The sequence below is a fragment of the Nesoenas mayeri genome (genome assembly GCF_963082525.1).
Source record: "Nesoenas mayeri genome assembly, chromosome: 5".
Taxonomy (NCBI): domain Eukaryota; kingdom Metazoa; phylum Chordata; class Aves; order Columbiformes; family Columbidae; genus Nesoenas; species Nesoenas mayeri.
The window spans coordinates 66,941,040-66,959,663 of NC_137548.1; the positions used below are offsets into that span (position 1 = coordinate 66,941,040).

General features: G+C 43.8%; 2 protein-coding genes across 9 annotated transcripts in view; both read right to left on the minus strand.

Annotated features, from left to right (window-relative positions):
* LOC308040979 (uncharacterized protein) overlaps nt 1–5,694 on the minus strand; it is a 41,599-nt gene extending 35,905 nt beyond the window's left edge. For all 6 annotated transcript variants that reach the window (XM_080345389.1, XM_080345387.1, XM_080345386.1 and 3 more), the window contains exons 1-4: nt 5,655–5,694; nt 2,227–2,284; nt 1,446–1,589; nt 228–374 (exon numbers count right to left, since the gene is read on the minus strand). In XM_080345389.1, coding sequence (XP_080201515.1) covers nt 228–374; nt 1,446–1,589; nt 2,227–2,271 — 336 coding nt within the window. In that variant the 5' untranslated portion in view covers nt 2,272–2,284; nt 5,655–5,694. The remainder of the gene's footprint in view (nt 1–227; nt 375–1,445; nt 1,590–2,226; nt 2,285–5,654) is intronic.
* A 3,918-nt stretch (nt 5,695–9,612) lies between these two features.
* On the minus strand, nt 9,613–15,672 carry CD59 (CD59 molecule (CD59 blood group)). 3 transcript variants are annotated; one of them, XM_080345120.1, is made up of 4 exons: nt 15,590–15,672; nt 13,301–13,378; nt 12,581–12,682; nt 9,613–11,247 (listed from the first exon to the last, which is right to left on the minus strand). In XM_080345120.1, exons 2-4 carry the CDS (start codon nt 13,362–13,364, stop codon nt 11,054–11,056), a joined length of 360 nt encoding a protein of 119 aa, XP_080201246.1. In that variant the 5' UTR covers nt 13,365–13,378; nt 15,590–15,672; the 3' UTR covers nt 9,613–11,053. The 3 variants fall into 3 exon arrangements, with proteins under 3 accessions (XP_080201246.1, XP_080201248.1, XP_080201247.1); XM_080345122.1 differs by lacking the exon at nt 15,590–15,672 and adding an exon at nt 15,479–15,534; XM_080345121.1 differs by lacking the exon at nt 15,590–15,672 and adding an exon at nt 15,379–15,403.
* Between the last annotated feature and the right edge of the window lie 2,952 nt (nt 15,673–18,624).

Below are 18,624 nucleotides of genomic sequence, written 5' to 3' on the forward strand. Positions count from 1 at the left end.
TTTTTACTAAAACAATTTGAAACGTACAATTTTATAAGTTTCGATCGAAAAATAAAGCAGAATGAAATAGAAATACACAGACAGACTGATAGCACCTGTACAGTCCACCCTGATCCTAATCCAGCTCAGCTCAAAACCTGAACTTCAGTTCCAGTTTGAGTCCAGCATACAAAGTTCTCTCCAGCCTTCCAGAAATGATGTCTGCTTTAAAATCAAAGGACACTCACCTTTTTTTGCTCTGCTTTTGCCTCTCCACCTCCTGATGCTGGTAACTGCTTCTTAAGTTCTTCTAATTGCGAGGTTAATGATGCAACTTTGGCTTTGTTCTGCAGCTTCAGCTTGGAGAGTTTGGCATCAGCAGATTCCTTCTCCTCCTACAAACATCAAAGTCGTGAAGGACTAAATTAGCTACATGAACAACTGCAGCCTTCAATTCTTCATTCAAAAAAGAGAAATCCAAAGCCATTACCAAAAAAGTCTTTACCCTGAAGGGACATTATAATGTCACGTGCAACAGATTTGTATATATGAAACAACCTAAACTAAACTTTCTGTACACTGTTATTATTATTGTACAGAATCCAGAGCATCATAACGTTAGATATTTCCCTATTTTTTTATGGTAATACAAATTGAGGGCTTGATTTTTTTAACAAGAAGAGGAGGTTTTATATATATATATATATATATATATGTATGTATGTATATATGTATATAAAAAGAAAGACACCTTCATAATACTATAAAAGCATATTTAATTTTCTTGAAAGAGACAATTTGCAATGAGTTCTAGAAAATCCAACATTTTAACACTTAGTGCCCACAGAAGATACTTTTTAAAAGTGGAAAAAGTGTCTTTTGCAGGAACAGACCAACCCTACAACTGTTAGAAAACAATGAAGAACAGCAAATCCTCAAAAAATCTTGAGGCTGTTACATGTGAATTCTTTCTAGCTCTGTCCTTCCTAACACCGGTCAAAAGCAAAGGATAATATATAGCAGCATTCATACTAAGATCATTATACAACAAATACCTATCTAGTGGAAGGAGAAATAAACAATTATCTACAGGATTCAGCCTGAGGTGAGCTGGGATCTGACTACATGGCCAGGAATTATTTGGATGGTGTTTTTTTCCCCCATATTTAGGCTAAAATCACCATGTACCCCTCACTCTTGGGAGGTCATCTGTCCCTTGCAGTCATTAAGTGCATCTGCTCAAGCAAGGAACACGTGTTCCCTCTGTAATCCCCAAACCCGGTTACAATTTTGGAACAGAAAACACACTGGCAAAAAGCGGTAACGTCTAGGAACTGTAACGGTGACCAACACTCCGTGTGTTCCCAGAGCTGCTACAACCAACCATAACCCTGTAGCTACAAAACCAGCTCATGATAAACAGGCCTGAAGGGGTTTTTTGAAGCAGAAGAATGCAGGCGCGGTACCTTTAACTGCAGATCTCTATTTCGAAGCTCAGCATCCTTCTCCCTGACAAGCTCCTTTAGCTGCGTCACCAGCTGTTCAGTTCTCGTCAGCTGGTCGGTCAAATCTGCCACCGACATGTTTCCTGCATTTTGGGAGCCTGCAGCCTGCAGACATTAAGTATATTAGAACAAACAAAATGGTGCAGACAAAGTCCTCAGTTGGTGTTTGTTTGGGTTGTTTTAAACATTTGGCAAATCTTATTAATATAGAGTGTAATACTAGAACTTACATATACTGGATGCACCTATACCAAGCAGCTTTTACCATGTTTGATAGATATATGAAGTAATAATCTTAGAAACTGGTTTAGGAATATTAGTTTGAAATACAGCCAAACTAAGTACCTAAAACTGAATTTCCTCCTTTACTGGATTTGTATCATAATCCAGCGATAGTGTTATTGCACCTTGTGGCAACAAAATATTGCTATTGAACACACTATACGCAACAAATACACTTGAGATAAAGCTTATGGAATTCCTACAGATGTTTTCTTAAAGCAAGATAAGTATAGTGAAGAGAAGTAGAGCAGCTATGTTACCCATGGGAGATTAAATACCAAGCAGACAAGAAGCAAGAACTCAACCTGACTTCCCGAGTCCTAAAACCGAGTCACGATAAAACTATTTAAGCAACTTATTTACAAAAACCAAACACATACAATTAGTATATTATTAATTAAAGATTCTCTAAGTCAGAAATTCTTAGGAAAATGTTATTTAATAGGAATTCAATACTTACAACTGTTTTGGAAGGAGACCCATCTCCACTACCCCATTTCCACATAGTTTCACGATGGCTATGAAAAAATAGATAAAATAGCAGAGTAAGTATCAGTGACTCTCAGGTAACTGTAATTAACTCGCACTTCTCTCTACCTATTTCACTGTAAAATTCTTGAAGCTAATTTGTTCAATTCTGACAGCACCTCTGATCTCCACCACCTTAGTAGTTGTTGAGAAATAATGAAATTATGCATAAAATATGCATAAAACACCTTTTCTAAAAGCTTCTAGTTGCTAAAATGTCAACACTATCAAAAATAATTCAAAGAAGCCTTTAATGAGTAAATGCCATAAAGTATTATCCAACCTAGTTGCTTCTTCCACATGTAAAGAGATAAACCGCATATAGATTGCTAATATTTAACCTGACCTCAAACACTGCCTGCCACTGCAATATAACGTGAATTATATCAATGCATATTTCTATAAAATCGTAAATAAGGATTAAAGACATTAAAGAACACCAAGCTGCATATCTAAAAACTACAACTGTTGCAACCCTTGAGGTCACCGACCAGCACCTGAAACCCCAGAACAGCAACCAGGATTGGCTATAAAAAGGCTTTCAAATGAAAAATCCTAAAGAACAAGTAGGTAGAAGGCAGTTAAAAAGGTGAAACTTTCATTGAATAATAGTGATAAATATGGCTGGGAAAAAAAAAAAAAAAGGGTAAGTTCAATAAAATAGCCCATGCGGTAAATTCCAAAATGCATCTTAGAGATATAATCTTAAGAGCAGACTGATATTAATATATCTTGCTTGGGCTCTGGACAATACACCCAACAGCAGCATGAAGTGAAAAGAGAAGCTGGACCTCTTCAGTCATTTTCACTCTCGACTACCAACATCCAGAGGAAAATAATCCATCCTTTCTAATTAATCTGTATTACAGATTTACAAAACACGCACAGAGATCAGTCCTGAATTTGGAAGACAGTTTACAATAAACATTAGCACACGGCTTATCAAAAGTATTGAATCTGGAAAGCAGTTTATAATGAACACGAGCACACAGCTTATCTGGAAAAAGGATGCAGAATGATAGCGGAGGCTGATTTGAAAGCCATTTATCATTTCAAAGCTAAAACCAGGAATCGCAGACTGTGATCTGTGACCTATATTACCTACAAGGCCAAACTGGATTCTGCCAGGAATCTTTTCTAACATGAAAATCAACACATGAGACATGGGAATTACAGAAGTCTCTTTTCATAACTCCCCCAGAGCCGTCACATCAGCAAAGAGCTCATTTCCAGACACATAAACGGGTTACCCAGGTACACAGAGGGCAAAATGACTCATAAGATGTAATGTGGTGGCACATTTGTATTTAATTTATGAGCATTCTCGCTCATTCCCACCTCTGCCTGCCGCAATCACTGCTGCTCACTTCACAGCCCCGCATTCCTATCTTGATACTTTGTTACTTTCTGCTCTGTTTTTATTTACATCGTGGAACATAAATATTGACAAGTTTCCCAAGTCACTGGGAAACAGAACTGACCAGGATTTCCTCACCCCGTGTGAAATCAACAAATAATGGTTTTCGCTTGTCTTCTGGGGCAGAGAAAAGTTAAAGCTGCAACCTGGAGCAACTCCATTCAATCCCTTCCCCTTGCAGTACATCCCAACACATTGCAGGTCAGTTTTCTATCACCATTTTCCTTCTTTTGGCAGCCTGTGTCCTTCCCCTGTAAATTCAAACCATTCGCCCTCACTTCTAAGGTTTCACGTTGTTTCATCGCTGCCAGCACCTCACCTGCTCCGCATCTTGCATATTCTGCTGGGACACATGACCTTGGAGATCTTTTCCAACCTAAAAGATTCTATTCTATGATTCTATTCTATTCCACCATGCTGCCAGCCGTTCTTTGCCATCCACTCTGCACTAATTTCTTTTAATCTCTTCTCCACTGACAAACAACCTTTCACAAATTCCACAAGACACAACAGATACCCAGTTAATTTTATGAAACAAAGTCCATTCTGATGCTCAAAGCAGAACCAAGGCTTTGGCTCCTATCACAACACAATGTTACCCAAAATAGTAAAAAGCCCCACTGGCAGCTTTGCCTTCACACTTGTCCATTCTGTTGTCCCAGCACCAGCTGCAGCCAAATCCAGCTAAAAAAACCCACCATGTATTATTCAACTGGGTGGCTTCCAGCCGACTTAGTCCCCTGAGTCAGATATCACAGCACATGGGGCACTCAAGAGCACACAACAGCCGACAGGCCTTTTATTATTTTAAATACATTTCCTAGAACAATTTGTGCGTGCTTTAAACACACACACAGAAAGAAAAGCACTTTAATATAGTTATTTTCTTAGCCTATCTGCAAATTTTTCCTTTTATCTGTGCTTGGTGGCTTGACAAGATGTTTATGCTTCTGCTGAACAAGCTAAACTTGTATTCAAATGGTCTGCGCCATGTCTGACTTAAAAGCTCTTGGATAAAAACTGCACAAACATACGACATACAGCAAAGAAGCGCAAACACTGAAGCTGTGTTAATCAAACCATGAGCTCCCTGTAAAGTTAATGCAACAGTACATTTATATAGCTATTAGTTATGGCTATTATAAACACCACTTCTTAATCATGGAATGGTTTGGGTGGGAAAGGACCTTCCCAGTGCCCCCCCTGCCATGACAGGGACATCTTCACCAGCTCAGGTTGCTCAGAGCCCCGTCCAGCCTGGCCTGGGATGTCCCCAGGGATGGTTCATCCACCACCTCTCTGGCCAACCCGGGCCAGGCTCCCACCACCCTCAGGGCCAACAAATCCTTCCTCGTGTCCAGCCGGAATCTCCCCTCCCTTAGTTTAAATCCATCGCCCCTTGTCCTGTTGTAACACGTCCTGATAAGAAGTCTGTCCCCATCTTATCGGTCCCTTTTAAGTACAGCAAGGACGCAATAAGGTCTTCCGAGGCTTCTCCAGCTGAACACCCCACCTCTCCCAGCCTGTCCCCAGAGCAGAGCTGTTCCTTGGCTGTTCCTCTCCAGCAGCTCCGTGTGTGTTGCGCTGGGACCGCAGGGCTGGACCAGCAGCGCACGGGGGTCTCACCAGAGGGGCAGAACCCCCTCCCTCCACCTAATAACACTGAGTACTCTTCAAAATAAAGCACAAGCGGAGCACTATCTTAGCGCACCACTGGAGAAATATACAAGGCAGAGACCCTCTAAACCCGGCGGGCAGACCCGGGAGCCCCCCCCGCCCCGGTGCCCTGCGCTGCCAGCGGCCCCCGGGGCTCCGGCCCCCCCCGGCAAGGCGGCGACGAGCCCGGACAAACACCGTACGCTCCCCCGAGCCCCAGCGGAACCTGCCGGGGAAGAGCAGGGACCGCAGCGCAGCGGGGCGAACCCCTCCACGGCCCCACTCACCTGCGCGGGGGCGGCGGGGGCGGCCGGGCCCTGCGCAGCGCTCCCGGTCACCGCGGCCGCCGCCTCCTCAGCGCGGCCCCCGCAGCATCCGCCACGCCCCGACGGGAGCGGTGAGGCGGCGGCCCCCCCTGGCGGAGCGGAGGATCGCGGTCCGCCTGCAGCTCCGCTTCAAGGGTTCGAGTCCCGCCCGCTCTCTCGCGGTGACACCTTCCCCCCCCGCAAGGTGTCCACTGGTTCCCTCCGGTAGTAACGACACCTACCCCTCGAACGTAACGGAAATTATGTCTGGGACACCTCTCCTAGCAAAAGCTGTTTTAAAGCTCAGTGGAAGCTCTACAAAAACATCGTGTCCTACCCATGTAAGGGGTGGCGTTTGGATGTGGTCTCTCGTATTCGGAAGACTTTACGTAAAGAAACAGATTTAAAGATTTTTTTGCAAAATAATCAGAAGGCTGAGCAGCATCACCAAATTTTAAAATAGTGATGTGGAAAAACCTCTGCATTGCCTTTTTTCCCAAAAATAAGCCCTACCCTGAAAATAAGCCCTACCCTGAAAATAAGCCCTACCCTGAAAATAAGCCCTATCCCGAAAATAAGCCCTAATGTGATTTCTCAGGATTTCTGAGGATACTCGAAATATAAGCCCTACTCCAAAAATAAGCCCTAGTTACAGTTCATTTAAAAAGTCAAGTTAAATAGTGTCCAGTCAGCAACATATATATAGATATATAGATATATAGATATATAGATATATAGATATAAGTAAAATTAATTTGCAATAAAACGCAGCAGGACAGACCCTTCACCAAGAAAAGCAGACACCCCCAAAAGGATCACACTCAAAAGACCCCAACAATAAGGGCTGGCAAGTGTACATTGTTGTATGTGGGAAAAGGAAATAGAGTCACAAGAAATCCATTATGTATTTCAGGGTTTGGAGAGTTATGATGATGTTCCAGAATGTGATGGCGTGACTATATTTGAATAAATATTGATCTTTTTGTTCAAGAATAGATGTAGATCGGAAAAATAAGACATTCCCTGAAAATAAGCCCTAATGCATCTTCTGGAGCAAAAGTTAATATAAGACCTTGTCTCATTTTGGGGGAAAAAGGGTATCTGCTGCACTACCAGCAGCTGTTGTCTTGCTCTTTTATTTTAAGGTTAATTAAGTCCCTGAGGACACAGCAATCTTGGAAAGGCTGTGTTGCTCAGGACATAGAGCCAGGAGGGTCTGAAATGAAGTAGTTACCTTCCCCGAGCTTCTCGGTAGGTAAATCAGATCAGAATGTAGAAAAGTGATGATTTTGGGGTTGTCCTATGGGGGAATGGGAGTTGGACTCAATGACCCTTGTGGGTCCCTTCCAGCTCAGGACATTCTATGATTCTATGACTGCAAACTGTGCAAAATGTGATCTCAGCAAGCAAATAAAACCAGCTAAAAATGTTACCCAAGGAAAAATACATATACATATATATCACCAAGGCAATTAAAAAAAATAGATAGAGGTAATTATTCAGTGGAAGAAAACAGAATGATCACGGGAAGGCTGAGTGAGCTTGTGGTACTTTCCCAACCCGATGGAGAATTTATATGGGGGAGAAAGGTGATACATGGTTTATATACTCCTCAAATGTTCAGGTCCAACACAACACTGGCATCATCGTGGTTCTTCAGGGATGACTTTTATCCTTCACACACAGCTCTAAGCTTCCAAGAAGCAAAGTCCTTCTTTCCAGAGCTGGGTTGTCCTTTGGTTTGTTACACTTACAAGTGAACTACGCCAAAGTCTCTGGTAAAACTCTGCTACTTTATTACATTCCAGTGTATAATGTGAACTAACATATATAACAAAAAAAAGTTAAAACACTTTCATACTGTAAGGACTGGTCGCTATATAGTTAAGGAAGGGAATTTTCATAACAACAAGTATATTGGTCTTGCCTTCAGGGAGGGGAATGGATTGAAAGTCCTTTTTCTAAGCAGAAGAAAAAAGGACCTCCAGATTCCTATGGGGTAGAACAGACTCAAAAGTACAAAATTAAGCTGTATATTGTGTCTGACGGCTGTATCTTCTGTACAGGGTGTTTCAGAAAGATGGACCCAGTATGATTTCAAATTGGGTCCATCTTTTATGAAACACCCTGTATTTTGCCTTCTTTAATAGTGCAGATAGTCACTTTTTCTGTGTGCAAACTGCAGCTTTCCAGCAGCATCTGTGCCAGGAAAGGGACAGAAGAGATGCTTTCCGCTTGAAGACGAGTCACTTCTCACAAGTTCTTTGCTGTCATGTCAGTTGCCTCTGCAAAATCTCGTACTTTGCTACATACATTCTCCCCACAAGAATTAACCAGAGCTCCTGTTGATCTTTACCAAAGAACTGGCCTTCTAGAGCGCAAACCAGAAGGGCTCATTGCTCAAGCTGCTTCTGGAAGGCAAAGGAAGGAGAAATATGATAGATGAGACAAGCAAGTGTTCAAGGCTATCAAAAAACACATATTAAAAATTATTGTTCAGACTATTATCAGGCAGACAAAATAGAGCTTATTTTTGCGCTTACAAAAATAAACCAGACAGTGAATATTTTACATGCAGCATCAAACAGGATTAAAAGTGCCAACCGTCAAAAGAGACAATATAATAGATGTATAATGTTGTAACCAAAACGATTTGAGCAAAGCGAATCTATCAGCTTGTCTAACACAAGATACCTTCTCTGCTACAAACCTTCCCCTAACTGTGTATTGAGTCAGTGCTTTAATATCCCTTCATCTACAATGAGCAAGAGCTCAACAAACAGTGAATCAGTGGAAAAAATCTCCTAAGTGCCTGTTTTTGTTAAATAGATGGGAAATAAAAAGATGAGAGGACACGAGAGTGGGGAAATCAAGGACTGTTTTCTTCTTCCTAGCGCAATGTCAAATCTCCATTTCTAGTACCTGTGCAGACTGAGAATGTACCTCAAAAGGCTCAAAGAATAATTAGTTTGTGAGAGAGGGAGGAAAATGTTGTTTGCCAGTTGTCTGGCTTCACGAACTAAAACGCTTTCTATTCAACTTGGCCACACGCTCCCAGCCAACAGTTTCTAGTAAGATCATTTACAGCTTGGGGAGTACCAGATGTAACTGTTTTCCCTTCAGAAACAGATGTTAGAAGTCAGCTAAAGCTAAGGACTAAGCAAGGGAGAGAAGAGAGAGGAGAAGCAGCAAGCAATGCTTTCACAAAGAAATTTAGTCAGTATGTAGAATAAAAACATGCGATAGTGGAAAACTGTAGACAGGATTACATTGAGAACCGTCATGGTAAGCACTGCACAGGGTGAGCTTCAGTTATTAAAGCAGTCACAAAAAGAGAACTTTTTTTCCCCTCCAAACCATGGGATATTCATATCTCCAATGAGACGATTCTCAATTAGAAGGGCTTGAGGGAACCACATATTCTACTGCTTCCCCTCAGCACCACATCATTGTGAGTTCTCCTAGAGAATGATCACCAGCTCTCCTTGTTTCCAAGCATGGAACTGTTTGGGTTGAAGGGACATTGAAAGCTCCCCCAGTGCCCCCCCTGCCATGAGCAGGGACATCTTCACCAGCTCAGGTTGCTCAGAGCCCCGTCCAGCCTGGCCTGGGATGTCTCCAGGGATGGTTCATCCACCACCTCTCTGGCCAACCTGGGCCAGGCTCCCACCACCCTCAGTGTAAAACACTTCTTCCCTATATCTAGATTGAATCCACCCTTTTTAGTTTAAAACCGTCACCCCTTGTCCTGTCAAAACCAACTGACTACACATAGCACCCATATCCAGAGAGGTGAGAGGCACCAGCTTGCACCTATTGAGAGTCTCTGGACGGGAAGACACAGAAACAACTAAAGTTTATCCAGCTGTAAATAGCATGTCAATAAATAACCACACTCCCCCCATTTTCTTTTTTGACAATTTTTATTAATCAAAGACAGCACAACTTCCATATTTTGAGCGATTGGATTGCTTCCAGGATGCTTTAGCCGCTATGATAAGCTTAACCAAAAGATACATTGCAGAATACACTATGGATTCTAAGTAACACCCTCGTTACAACTGGGTGAACTGATGCCACTGACACCCCACAGAGCACAAGTGAGGGTGCTCAGAAAGAGAATGTGCCATTGGCAATGGACTGGGACTCTTGCAGGGACACGCCAAGAGCTCCAGAAGAGAAAAAGGAGAATTTGCCATTGTACCTGATTGAGAAGGTCCATGGAGAAGTATCCAAGGTCTGTGTCCACCACTGAGGCAGAGCAAGGTACAGAATATTTCAGCTCCAGCTCTCTTAGGCATACAAACCGAGCAGATTTTATTCATGCTATATAAATATATTTTGCATTGGTATTTATAGAGTTGCGTAAAAGTCAAAAGATAAAGTTCTGCAAGGTTTTGTTTAATAGTCTTAGGTGGAAGCTTGAAGGTTTAAGTTTACGTATCACCGTTCCTAACAAAACCCAAAAGCCAAGTACGTGGGAAAATAAACTAGATGTGCCATTGCACCTCCTTAGCGTTTTATAAACAGTTTTCAGTATACCAACAAATACTCTGTGTAAAGCACGTGCTTAGTTAAAACTAAGTTAAAACTAAAACTATCCATGCTTAGACATGGATAAAGTGTAAGGGGGAAAATAAAAGAGCTTGCAAAAGAAGCTAATATGTGTTGTCTGCATGCTCACAGACATATAAAAAGAGAGAAAAGTGTTCCTCACTTATGTAGCGTTGTTTTGGTTTTAGAAATGTAGATGTTTTCTCTCAAAGTAACAGTACTTACAATGTTCTAGCGTTGGCTTGTAAAAAGAAAAGAGATTTCTTACAGCAATGGGAACAAAGAGTCTACAGCGCTTGAAAGAAAATACTTCCACGCTCATAATGAAGACTGCAGTGAGTTTATACTTATGATCCAACACTTCTTGTGTTGAGGGCAAATCCACCCCTTGGGGTATGACAAGAAGCAACAAAAAAACCCAACCAAACGAAAAACAACATCACAAAAATCCCAACCAAAACCAAGTACGGTTTATGGGATGGGAAAGAAATCTGTAGTTTTCCAGCATAACACCTATAGTATTCCTTCCCTTTCACATCGCCCACTGAAGTTTGCCCAGGTTCTCCACAAGATAACGCTACTTCATAAGAAGTTAATTTCCCCATGAATATAGCAGGCTAAAATACCCGAATTCCTTGTAACTGGTAACAATACACATCTCCTCCCCGTGAATGGAGACAGTGATTTAACAGGTAACAAAACTGAAAACTAAAAGGTGATATTTCAGCCCACAGTTAGGAACTCAAAATGCGAGAAGTACGATGCAGAAAGGAGTTAATGATTTTGTATCATTTCAGCTCGAAAGCACAGCATACGAATCAGGATTATTACACAAGCACCCACAACATGGTCATGACAGAGGCAATACTGAAGGCGGCTTTGTTAAGCTCAGTAATCACACCCTCGTTGCACAAGTCGTGTTGGCAGCAGAAGAAATCAAAGTTATCCAGCTGGAAGAATTCGGCAATTTCATTCATACTGCACTGGGATGCCTTCCAGCAGGAGGAAGTTCTCAATTTACCTACAAGAAAAATTAAACAGATTAAGGGAATACTGAAAGTAATACCATTTTTGGCACAGAAACTCACTGCCTAGGCTGCCGCATACTTGCTTTTTTAATTTCAAGTGTTTAGAAGTTTCTAAATTTGCATTCAGTGGGAATTTGGTGGTGCAAACAGCAATAGGAAACCATGGTTCTGCCTCCAAACCACTTTCTTGGAGCTCTTAGCCATGTGGTAAGATTTCCAGCTCAAGCTGACCAGTGCTTCCAGTTCAGTCCCCATTGGGAGACACAGGGTGGAGCTGGAGCAATAACTACCCTGGAGCTCATGATGGAGATGGACAGTGTGTCAGCACCCAGTTCGTCCCATCGGATTTGGCCTCATTTCCAGAAGCAACACACAGAAAACAGAATGTGAAGAGGAAGAAGAGCCCTCCCCGTTGTAACTGATCCCCCTTGGCCACCAAACATCGTCTTCCATCTTCCCTTGACACCCCAAGGACCCAACGCTGATGATGGACAACCGCCGCAGGCTGGAAAAGCTACGCTTTGTGCTCAGGAAGGTTTAGGCTCAAGGGAAATGGCAAAAAAGAAGATTCCTTGGGATACAAACGGTCCAGAGCTGCATTCTGGCAGCTTTTCTGCCCCCACACCAGCTCAGGAGCTTCAGCTGGGACTGTCCTGGGGAACAGAGTAGCCCCATCCCAACTTGGTTCCAAAGCCAACCCAAGAGTCTTTCTAGAGCCAACATTATTCCAGTTGACTTGGTACTTCTTATTTTTCCAGTGAAACTCTTGCCACTCATAGTATTAATAAAAGTTACTTAAGTGTTATTTAACAACTAGAACAGTGACTCCATGAATATCCTTGACCATCTTCCTGAGATGCAGGTGACTTCACCCTCAGGAAAAGATAATTTATTGTAATACTGTCAGTTCATAGATGATCGAGTCTTCATCTGCACATTTGTGTGTTACGTATGCTTTATATGGTTTTAAAGTGTAACAAGTTCAAGGCAAATGTTTTGTATTTTGAAGTTGTTGTCTCCTATTTGTTTCCAGCTCCCTTAGTTGGGGGGGTTTGTTGGCTTTTTGGTTTGGTTTTGTTTTTTTAAATCTGGATATGCAGATATCTGTGTATATGCTTCTACAAGTATAAATCATCTATCTAAATCATTATCGGCTGCTTGGAAGCCAAAATATCTCAAGTTAATATAAGCATGACCTTCAAAAATACTGGCAACCTTCTTTTGAGCGAGGCCAAGAAATGCATCCTAAGGCCAGATGAGAAGTGTACAGGTAATGAAAACTGATAGAACCGTGTTTATTTTAGGTCCGTAGGAGAGAATACATACCAAATTTCATCTGCAAGCAAGTATCTTCATTTGCTAAGCAGGTGCTATTGGTCTTGCACAAGGAAGGGCTGTTCTCGCAGTGGTAACACCTTAGGGTATAACCTAAAAGAACAGGGGTTTATCTTTACTGAATAATAAAGTACAATCTGCATGTAACTGTCACAAAACACAGGCCTGGTTGTAAGAAACAAGCTAAAATTTACAAGCTTTTGTCAGTGTCCAAATTAAAACTGGCAATTTTGAAAGGAAGGTTTTGAAGCATATACTTAACTTTGTTTTTAAAAACACTTTTATGTCCCTGAAGAATAATAGATTATTAAATGTTTGTTTCTTTCGTGTAGTCTCAAATATTGCCTTTTCCATAAGGACAGACAAGAAGAGACACTTTTAGCAGAATTCTATTCTATTCTAAATTCTATTCTATTCTATTCTATCCTATTCTATTCTTTTCTAATCTGTTTTTATTTCACCTAACTTCTCTCTTGTGCCATACACCCCGTTCCCAGTTTCCACACCAGGAATCCAACCTTCCAGCAGCAAGCCAGAACAGTCTGTTGCCATATAAAGCAGCACCATATTCTGCACCCAATTCTTTCTTCTTTAAAAGGATATTAAATAATCCAGGCCTTTTCCATTATTTTTCCTTCTCTGGCTTTTTTCCCATTATTTCCCAGCCCCTCCCATAACACTCCATCAGGAAAACACCTCCCTTATACTCACCAGAACTACAAAACACACCCAGAACGATGCAGGCGGTTAACAGGACACAGTTCATCTTGAACATGTTTCTTCCCTATTCTGGAGACATAAACACACGTTTCTTTAGAAGCCACATGAAACCAGCAAAGTACATGGTGAGGAACTGAGGTTTTGAGCTTTGTTTCAGCATGGAACTGAGGGCATTGGTCAGGAAAACCACCGAAAGAAGAGATGAAAGTAACTTGGCTCGTTCCTAGAGAGGATTTTTATTCTGAAAACAGGGGTTTTATTCTGAGAACTGAGATCTGAGCCCCGACGGGCTGTGGATGAGGCTCCTTTCTTCTCTTATTCAACAGGTCTCCCTATTTAGGTCTCAAATACCTTTTATTCCCAGCAATTCCCCAGTAACCCTGGAGCCAGATTGTGCTCCTTTCTTCTCTCCATGAGATTTATCTGCAATTTTGCCTCTTGTCCCCAGATTTCTCCCTCTCACTAAGGACAGACACATGCAATAACCCCCCAAGTGAAAGGGATAGGAAAGTCAGGATTTTTTTTAACATAGGCAACTCCAAAGCAAAAATTATTAGACACAGAGTCTGAACTACAACCAGTAATACCTACTATTAAAAAAATCTCTGCTATTTCAAAGAGGAGGCTGCTCAGAGCAGGTACCAAGCAGATCCAGGGTGGGGAGAGGGATGGAAGCACCGTAAGTGCTAGAAGAGCATGATTTCATGTTTGTCTTCAAAACCCAAGATGGATTTAAAGTCCCAAAGAATGAAAGGCATTCAGATAACAAGTTTCACCCATGATAAGGCTGCAGTGAACGGTCACATTGCTGCTCTTGATCCTGGTAATGCTGCTTGAAGCTATTTCTATGTGCAGCTAAGAGTCTACCTGGCCTGGCACACCTTTATGTTGGTATGGAGGAGTTTTCCTCCCAGAAGACTGACCATGGACTTGAAAAGACAGTTTCATAGTAAAAAAACCACTGAAATCTTTCTCACCTATAAGTTAATTAAACAAACTCCAAAACACTTTTTTTTTTCCTTGCCTGTACATTCTACTGTTGAACAGGAAAACTAAGAAAAACAAAACCCTAATGTGCAGATGATTTTCTGGGGTAAACAACTTGTTTTGGAGAAGCCTTTCAAGACCAGAGGCTCATCCCACAGTGACGTGAGTCTGCAGGGGTGCTGTTGGTCTTGTGGTTAAAGCCAGAGCCTTTTTGGGCAGCAACAAGAGCCTCCCTGGTTATTTCACCATCTTCCAGGAGCCCTCAGTCACACAACAGTGCCAGCAGAGCCAAACAGTTTTGCCTTTTAACAAAACCAAATCACAACTGGAATAAATATAAAGCACATTAATAAAAATCATAACAGCTTTGACGGTGCTAATTCAACCAATCTATTTTCGTGAAAATGATTCATTTTGTCTGTTCTCCTGAATGACAAAGAGATGAGACAACAGTAAAATTATAGCTTATATATGTGGGCAGAAATTCACAGTATGGCTTAAAAGAAACAGCAGAAAAATTCCTAAACTGGATTTTCTAAATTGCTGCTTTAACTCAACCGTCGAACCAACCTCAACAATAAGAAATAACAGGAAGCTGCAACAGCAAGAGGGGCTCATAGCCTTGGTTGTGCAACACGATTTCTCTGCAGTCCCATCAGGGAGGGCACACGCACAAAACCAGGCTGCTACTTTTCATCACAACATAAAAAAGAGGCAAGAGAAGGGAAACTGGGACCAGGAGCCCCGTTCCCGTGGGGACCGCGGCATTTTCAGCAGCCGCTCAGGGTTGCGCCACTTCGCATCCCGCAGCCGGCAGCCCCCTGGCACTTGCAAAACGCTTCTTTAAAGTGAGCTGCAAGAGGTACCCGCAACCCCCCCGGCTCCAGCCCTCGCTCCGGGGGGTTTCCCCGCATGGGGTCCCGGCTGCCCGCGTCCCCTGACCGGTCACCCCCGGGCTGCGCAGCCCCCGCCCCGCTTAGCGCACTGCGGAGCCGCCGTGACTCAGGCCCGGGAACGTGTGAAAACCGATCCGCTCCCCCCGCCGCGGTTAACACGCTATAAATACAGATTTCACCCCAAACCTTTCCCCCTCGCTCCCAATTCCTCGGAAAAGCCCTGACCGCCCATCCCAGCAAAGGATCTGCCCTTCTGGCGGCTCGCCCACCCTGGGACCCCGGTCACCGTTTCTCCTCAGCTCCCGGTGAGACGAGGGGCTGCCCCCCGTTCCTTCCCCTCCGGACCGCCCTGCGCCCCGACGGGCACCGGAGTCCCTCCGCTCCCCCCACCCCTCACCTGCCCGGAGCAGCCGCTGCCACCAGCCCCGCACTGTCTGCCGCGGGGGGGCTGCGGCGCCGGCGGTGCCTCCAGCGGCTGGGCCGCCCCCCCGGAGGCGGAGCAGCCGCGTTGGCTCCGGCCGGTCCCGGGCAGGGCAGCGGGGACCCACCCGGCAACCCTGGGGATGCTGCGGGACGAGCACTTGTCCCTGTTGTGCAGTCATGGAGTCATCGAATCATTTTAGTGGGAAAAGACCCTCAAGATCATCGAGTCCAACCAGCAACCTAAATCTAGTGCTCACCCACCTAAGGAATGTCTAATGAAGGAATGTTTGTTTATACAAAACCGAGGACCTGGTGCCTGACCCCAGCGGGGCAGCAGGACCGAGAGACATCAGACTATGAATCACAGGATGTCAGGGGTTGGAAGGGACCTGGAAAGCCCATCCAGTGCATTTCCCCCCTGGAGCAGGAACACCCAGATGAGGTTACACAGGAAGGTGTCCAGGCGGGTTGGAATGTCTGCAGAGAAGGAGACTCCACAATGTCCCTGGGCAGCCTGGGCCAGGCTCTGCCACCCTCACCAGGAAGAAGTTTCTTCTCATATTTAAGTGGAACCTCCTGTGTTCCAGTTTATACCCATTACCCCTTGTCCTATCACTGGCTGTCACCGAGAAGAGCCTGGCTCCATCCTCCTGACACTCATCCTTTATATATTTATAACCATTAATGAGGTCACCCCTCAGTCTCCTCTTGTTCAGCTCCAGAGCCCCAGCTCCCTCAGCCTTTCCTCACATGGGAGATGCTCCACTCCATCATCTTCGTGGCTGCGCTGGACTCTCTCAACAGTTCCCTGTCCAGAACTGGACACAATATTCCAGGTGTGGTCTCCCCAGGGCAGAGCAGAGGGGCAGGAGAACCTCTCTGACCTACTGACCATCCCTCTTCTAATACACCCCAGGTACCATTTGTCTATGAATCCTTAATGTAAACCAAAGTCTCTTCAACCTAATCCCGGAATGCATACTGATACTTGTATTTACAAATTAATATAGGGGGAATGGTAGCCAAAGAGCCAGGAACCCATATTTTAAATAGATCAATAAGGTGAATGGTATTGTTTGGATTAGATGAATGAAATCTGTAAACTGAGGCAGGTGTCGGGTAGTCTGTAAACCCTGAAGTACCAACCAATGAGGAACAGGGGAGGGAATTTGTGGTCAGGATTCAGGGGGATATAAGCGGGGGCTTTTTGCCCTATTATGTGTGCATACCTTTAGGTAGAATAGCCCATCTTGCAAAATCATTATTAAACTATGCTTTGCTGAGAGATCCTGCCTGGATCTATTACATTTGCAAGGTAATTGTTTCCTACAGCCCATGTCCTGAGAACCTCATGTCCGTCTGTCCAGCCCTCCAGGGATGGTGACTCCAGCACTGCCCTGGGCAGCCTGTTCCAATGCCCCACAGCCCTTTGGGGAAGAAATTGTTCCCCAGATCCAACCTCAACCTCCCCTGGCGCAACTTGAGGCCGTTTCTTTGTGTCCCTGTCTCCCCTCAGCTCCTGTTCTCCAGCTGAACCCCCAGGTCCCTCAGCCGCTCCATCACACTTGTGCTCCAGCCCCTCACCAGCTCCATTCCCTTCTCTCAACTCAGCACCTCAAGGGCTTGGTTGGCATGAGGGGTGCAAAACTGACCCCAGCATTCAAGGTTTGGCCTCCCCAGTGCCAAGCATCCTATGCTTAATTTCTATCCCAGCAGCTAAACCTGCGCCTTGTGTCCACCATGCTTCACATCTACACACAGAACCCAGGTTTCAATAGGCCCCAGAGTCACCCTGACCACTGTCCCCAGTTTCTTGGGCGGGCAGGGCAATGGAAGAAGAAAATGGGATGAGCTGGGCTGCAATTAAACACTCATCACCCTCAAACACTTTCGTCCTGAAGTGTAATGTGGCCAAGCCTGTCACACATCCCCACAGGCAGTTAAATCAACGGTACTTCATGTCAGTATGAAATACCTGGAACTCACAGCATTATCTTAAAAGGTATCCTGGATTTGTTTCCGTTCCCACAGCACAACTGCCAATTCATTCATTAATCATAAAGTAAACCCTAAATCGCTCACAAATTAAATCAGAATGTTGATGTATTACAGCAGTTGGTTATCAGTCAGCTCAGCACATGATCCTATCAATATCTTTAAGATTTTATCTGTTTAAACCCTAAATAAAAGCAGAGGGATGCACGAGTAACATGCTTGTGTGTTATTGCATGCAACTTATTACATGAAAATACACTCACTATTTAAAAAAAAGTCATTAATTTATTAATTTGCTTAGAAAAGTTTGCAATGAGGAGCTGCGAACAGGAAACTTAAACTCCAGCCATAGCTGAACATGCACCTGTTTTCCTTTCCTGAAATCTGCATGAGGATTACCCTCCAGAGGATACATTTATCTGTAGGGTCACAGATCAATGGTATTTCCAGCTTGGCCTGCATTTTTCACCTTACCTCGCAACAATGATGAGAAATTACTTTAAACAACGACAGGAAAAACAATTGCAGCACTGGAATAACTTGCACAGCAACTTTTGGTGTTTCTTTTTTTTCCCTTGGCTGGCACACCGCTTGTTTCTCTCTCTGCAGTCACAGTAAGGAAACGGTGGCCAAAGGTTTCCTCCGTTCAACAGCAAAAGCCCACAAAAATGCTGCAGGAATCCTACAGCGCAGCTACGAAGAGACCGTCAGCATGGGCCGTTTCTACGGACAAAAAAAGGACTAGATTAGTTACCTATTTGCGTTGGATGTGCGAGGTTTTTAACCATATGTTGAATTCATAGATGTTTAATGAGGTTTATTTTGGTAGGAGAAGCCCTAACCCAGCATAGACATCAAAGAGTCGGGATATGAAGCAGGAGGAGCTGATGGAGCTTCAGGCTGGACCTGAAGGATGGTGGCCAAAGGGAAGGACACGCAGATGTTATAACCGATTCCTTCTTTTCCTCCGTGGACTCGGCCCCTTCGCTGTTCATATCAACCTGGCACAAGCTG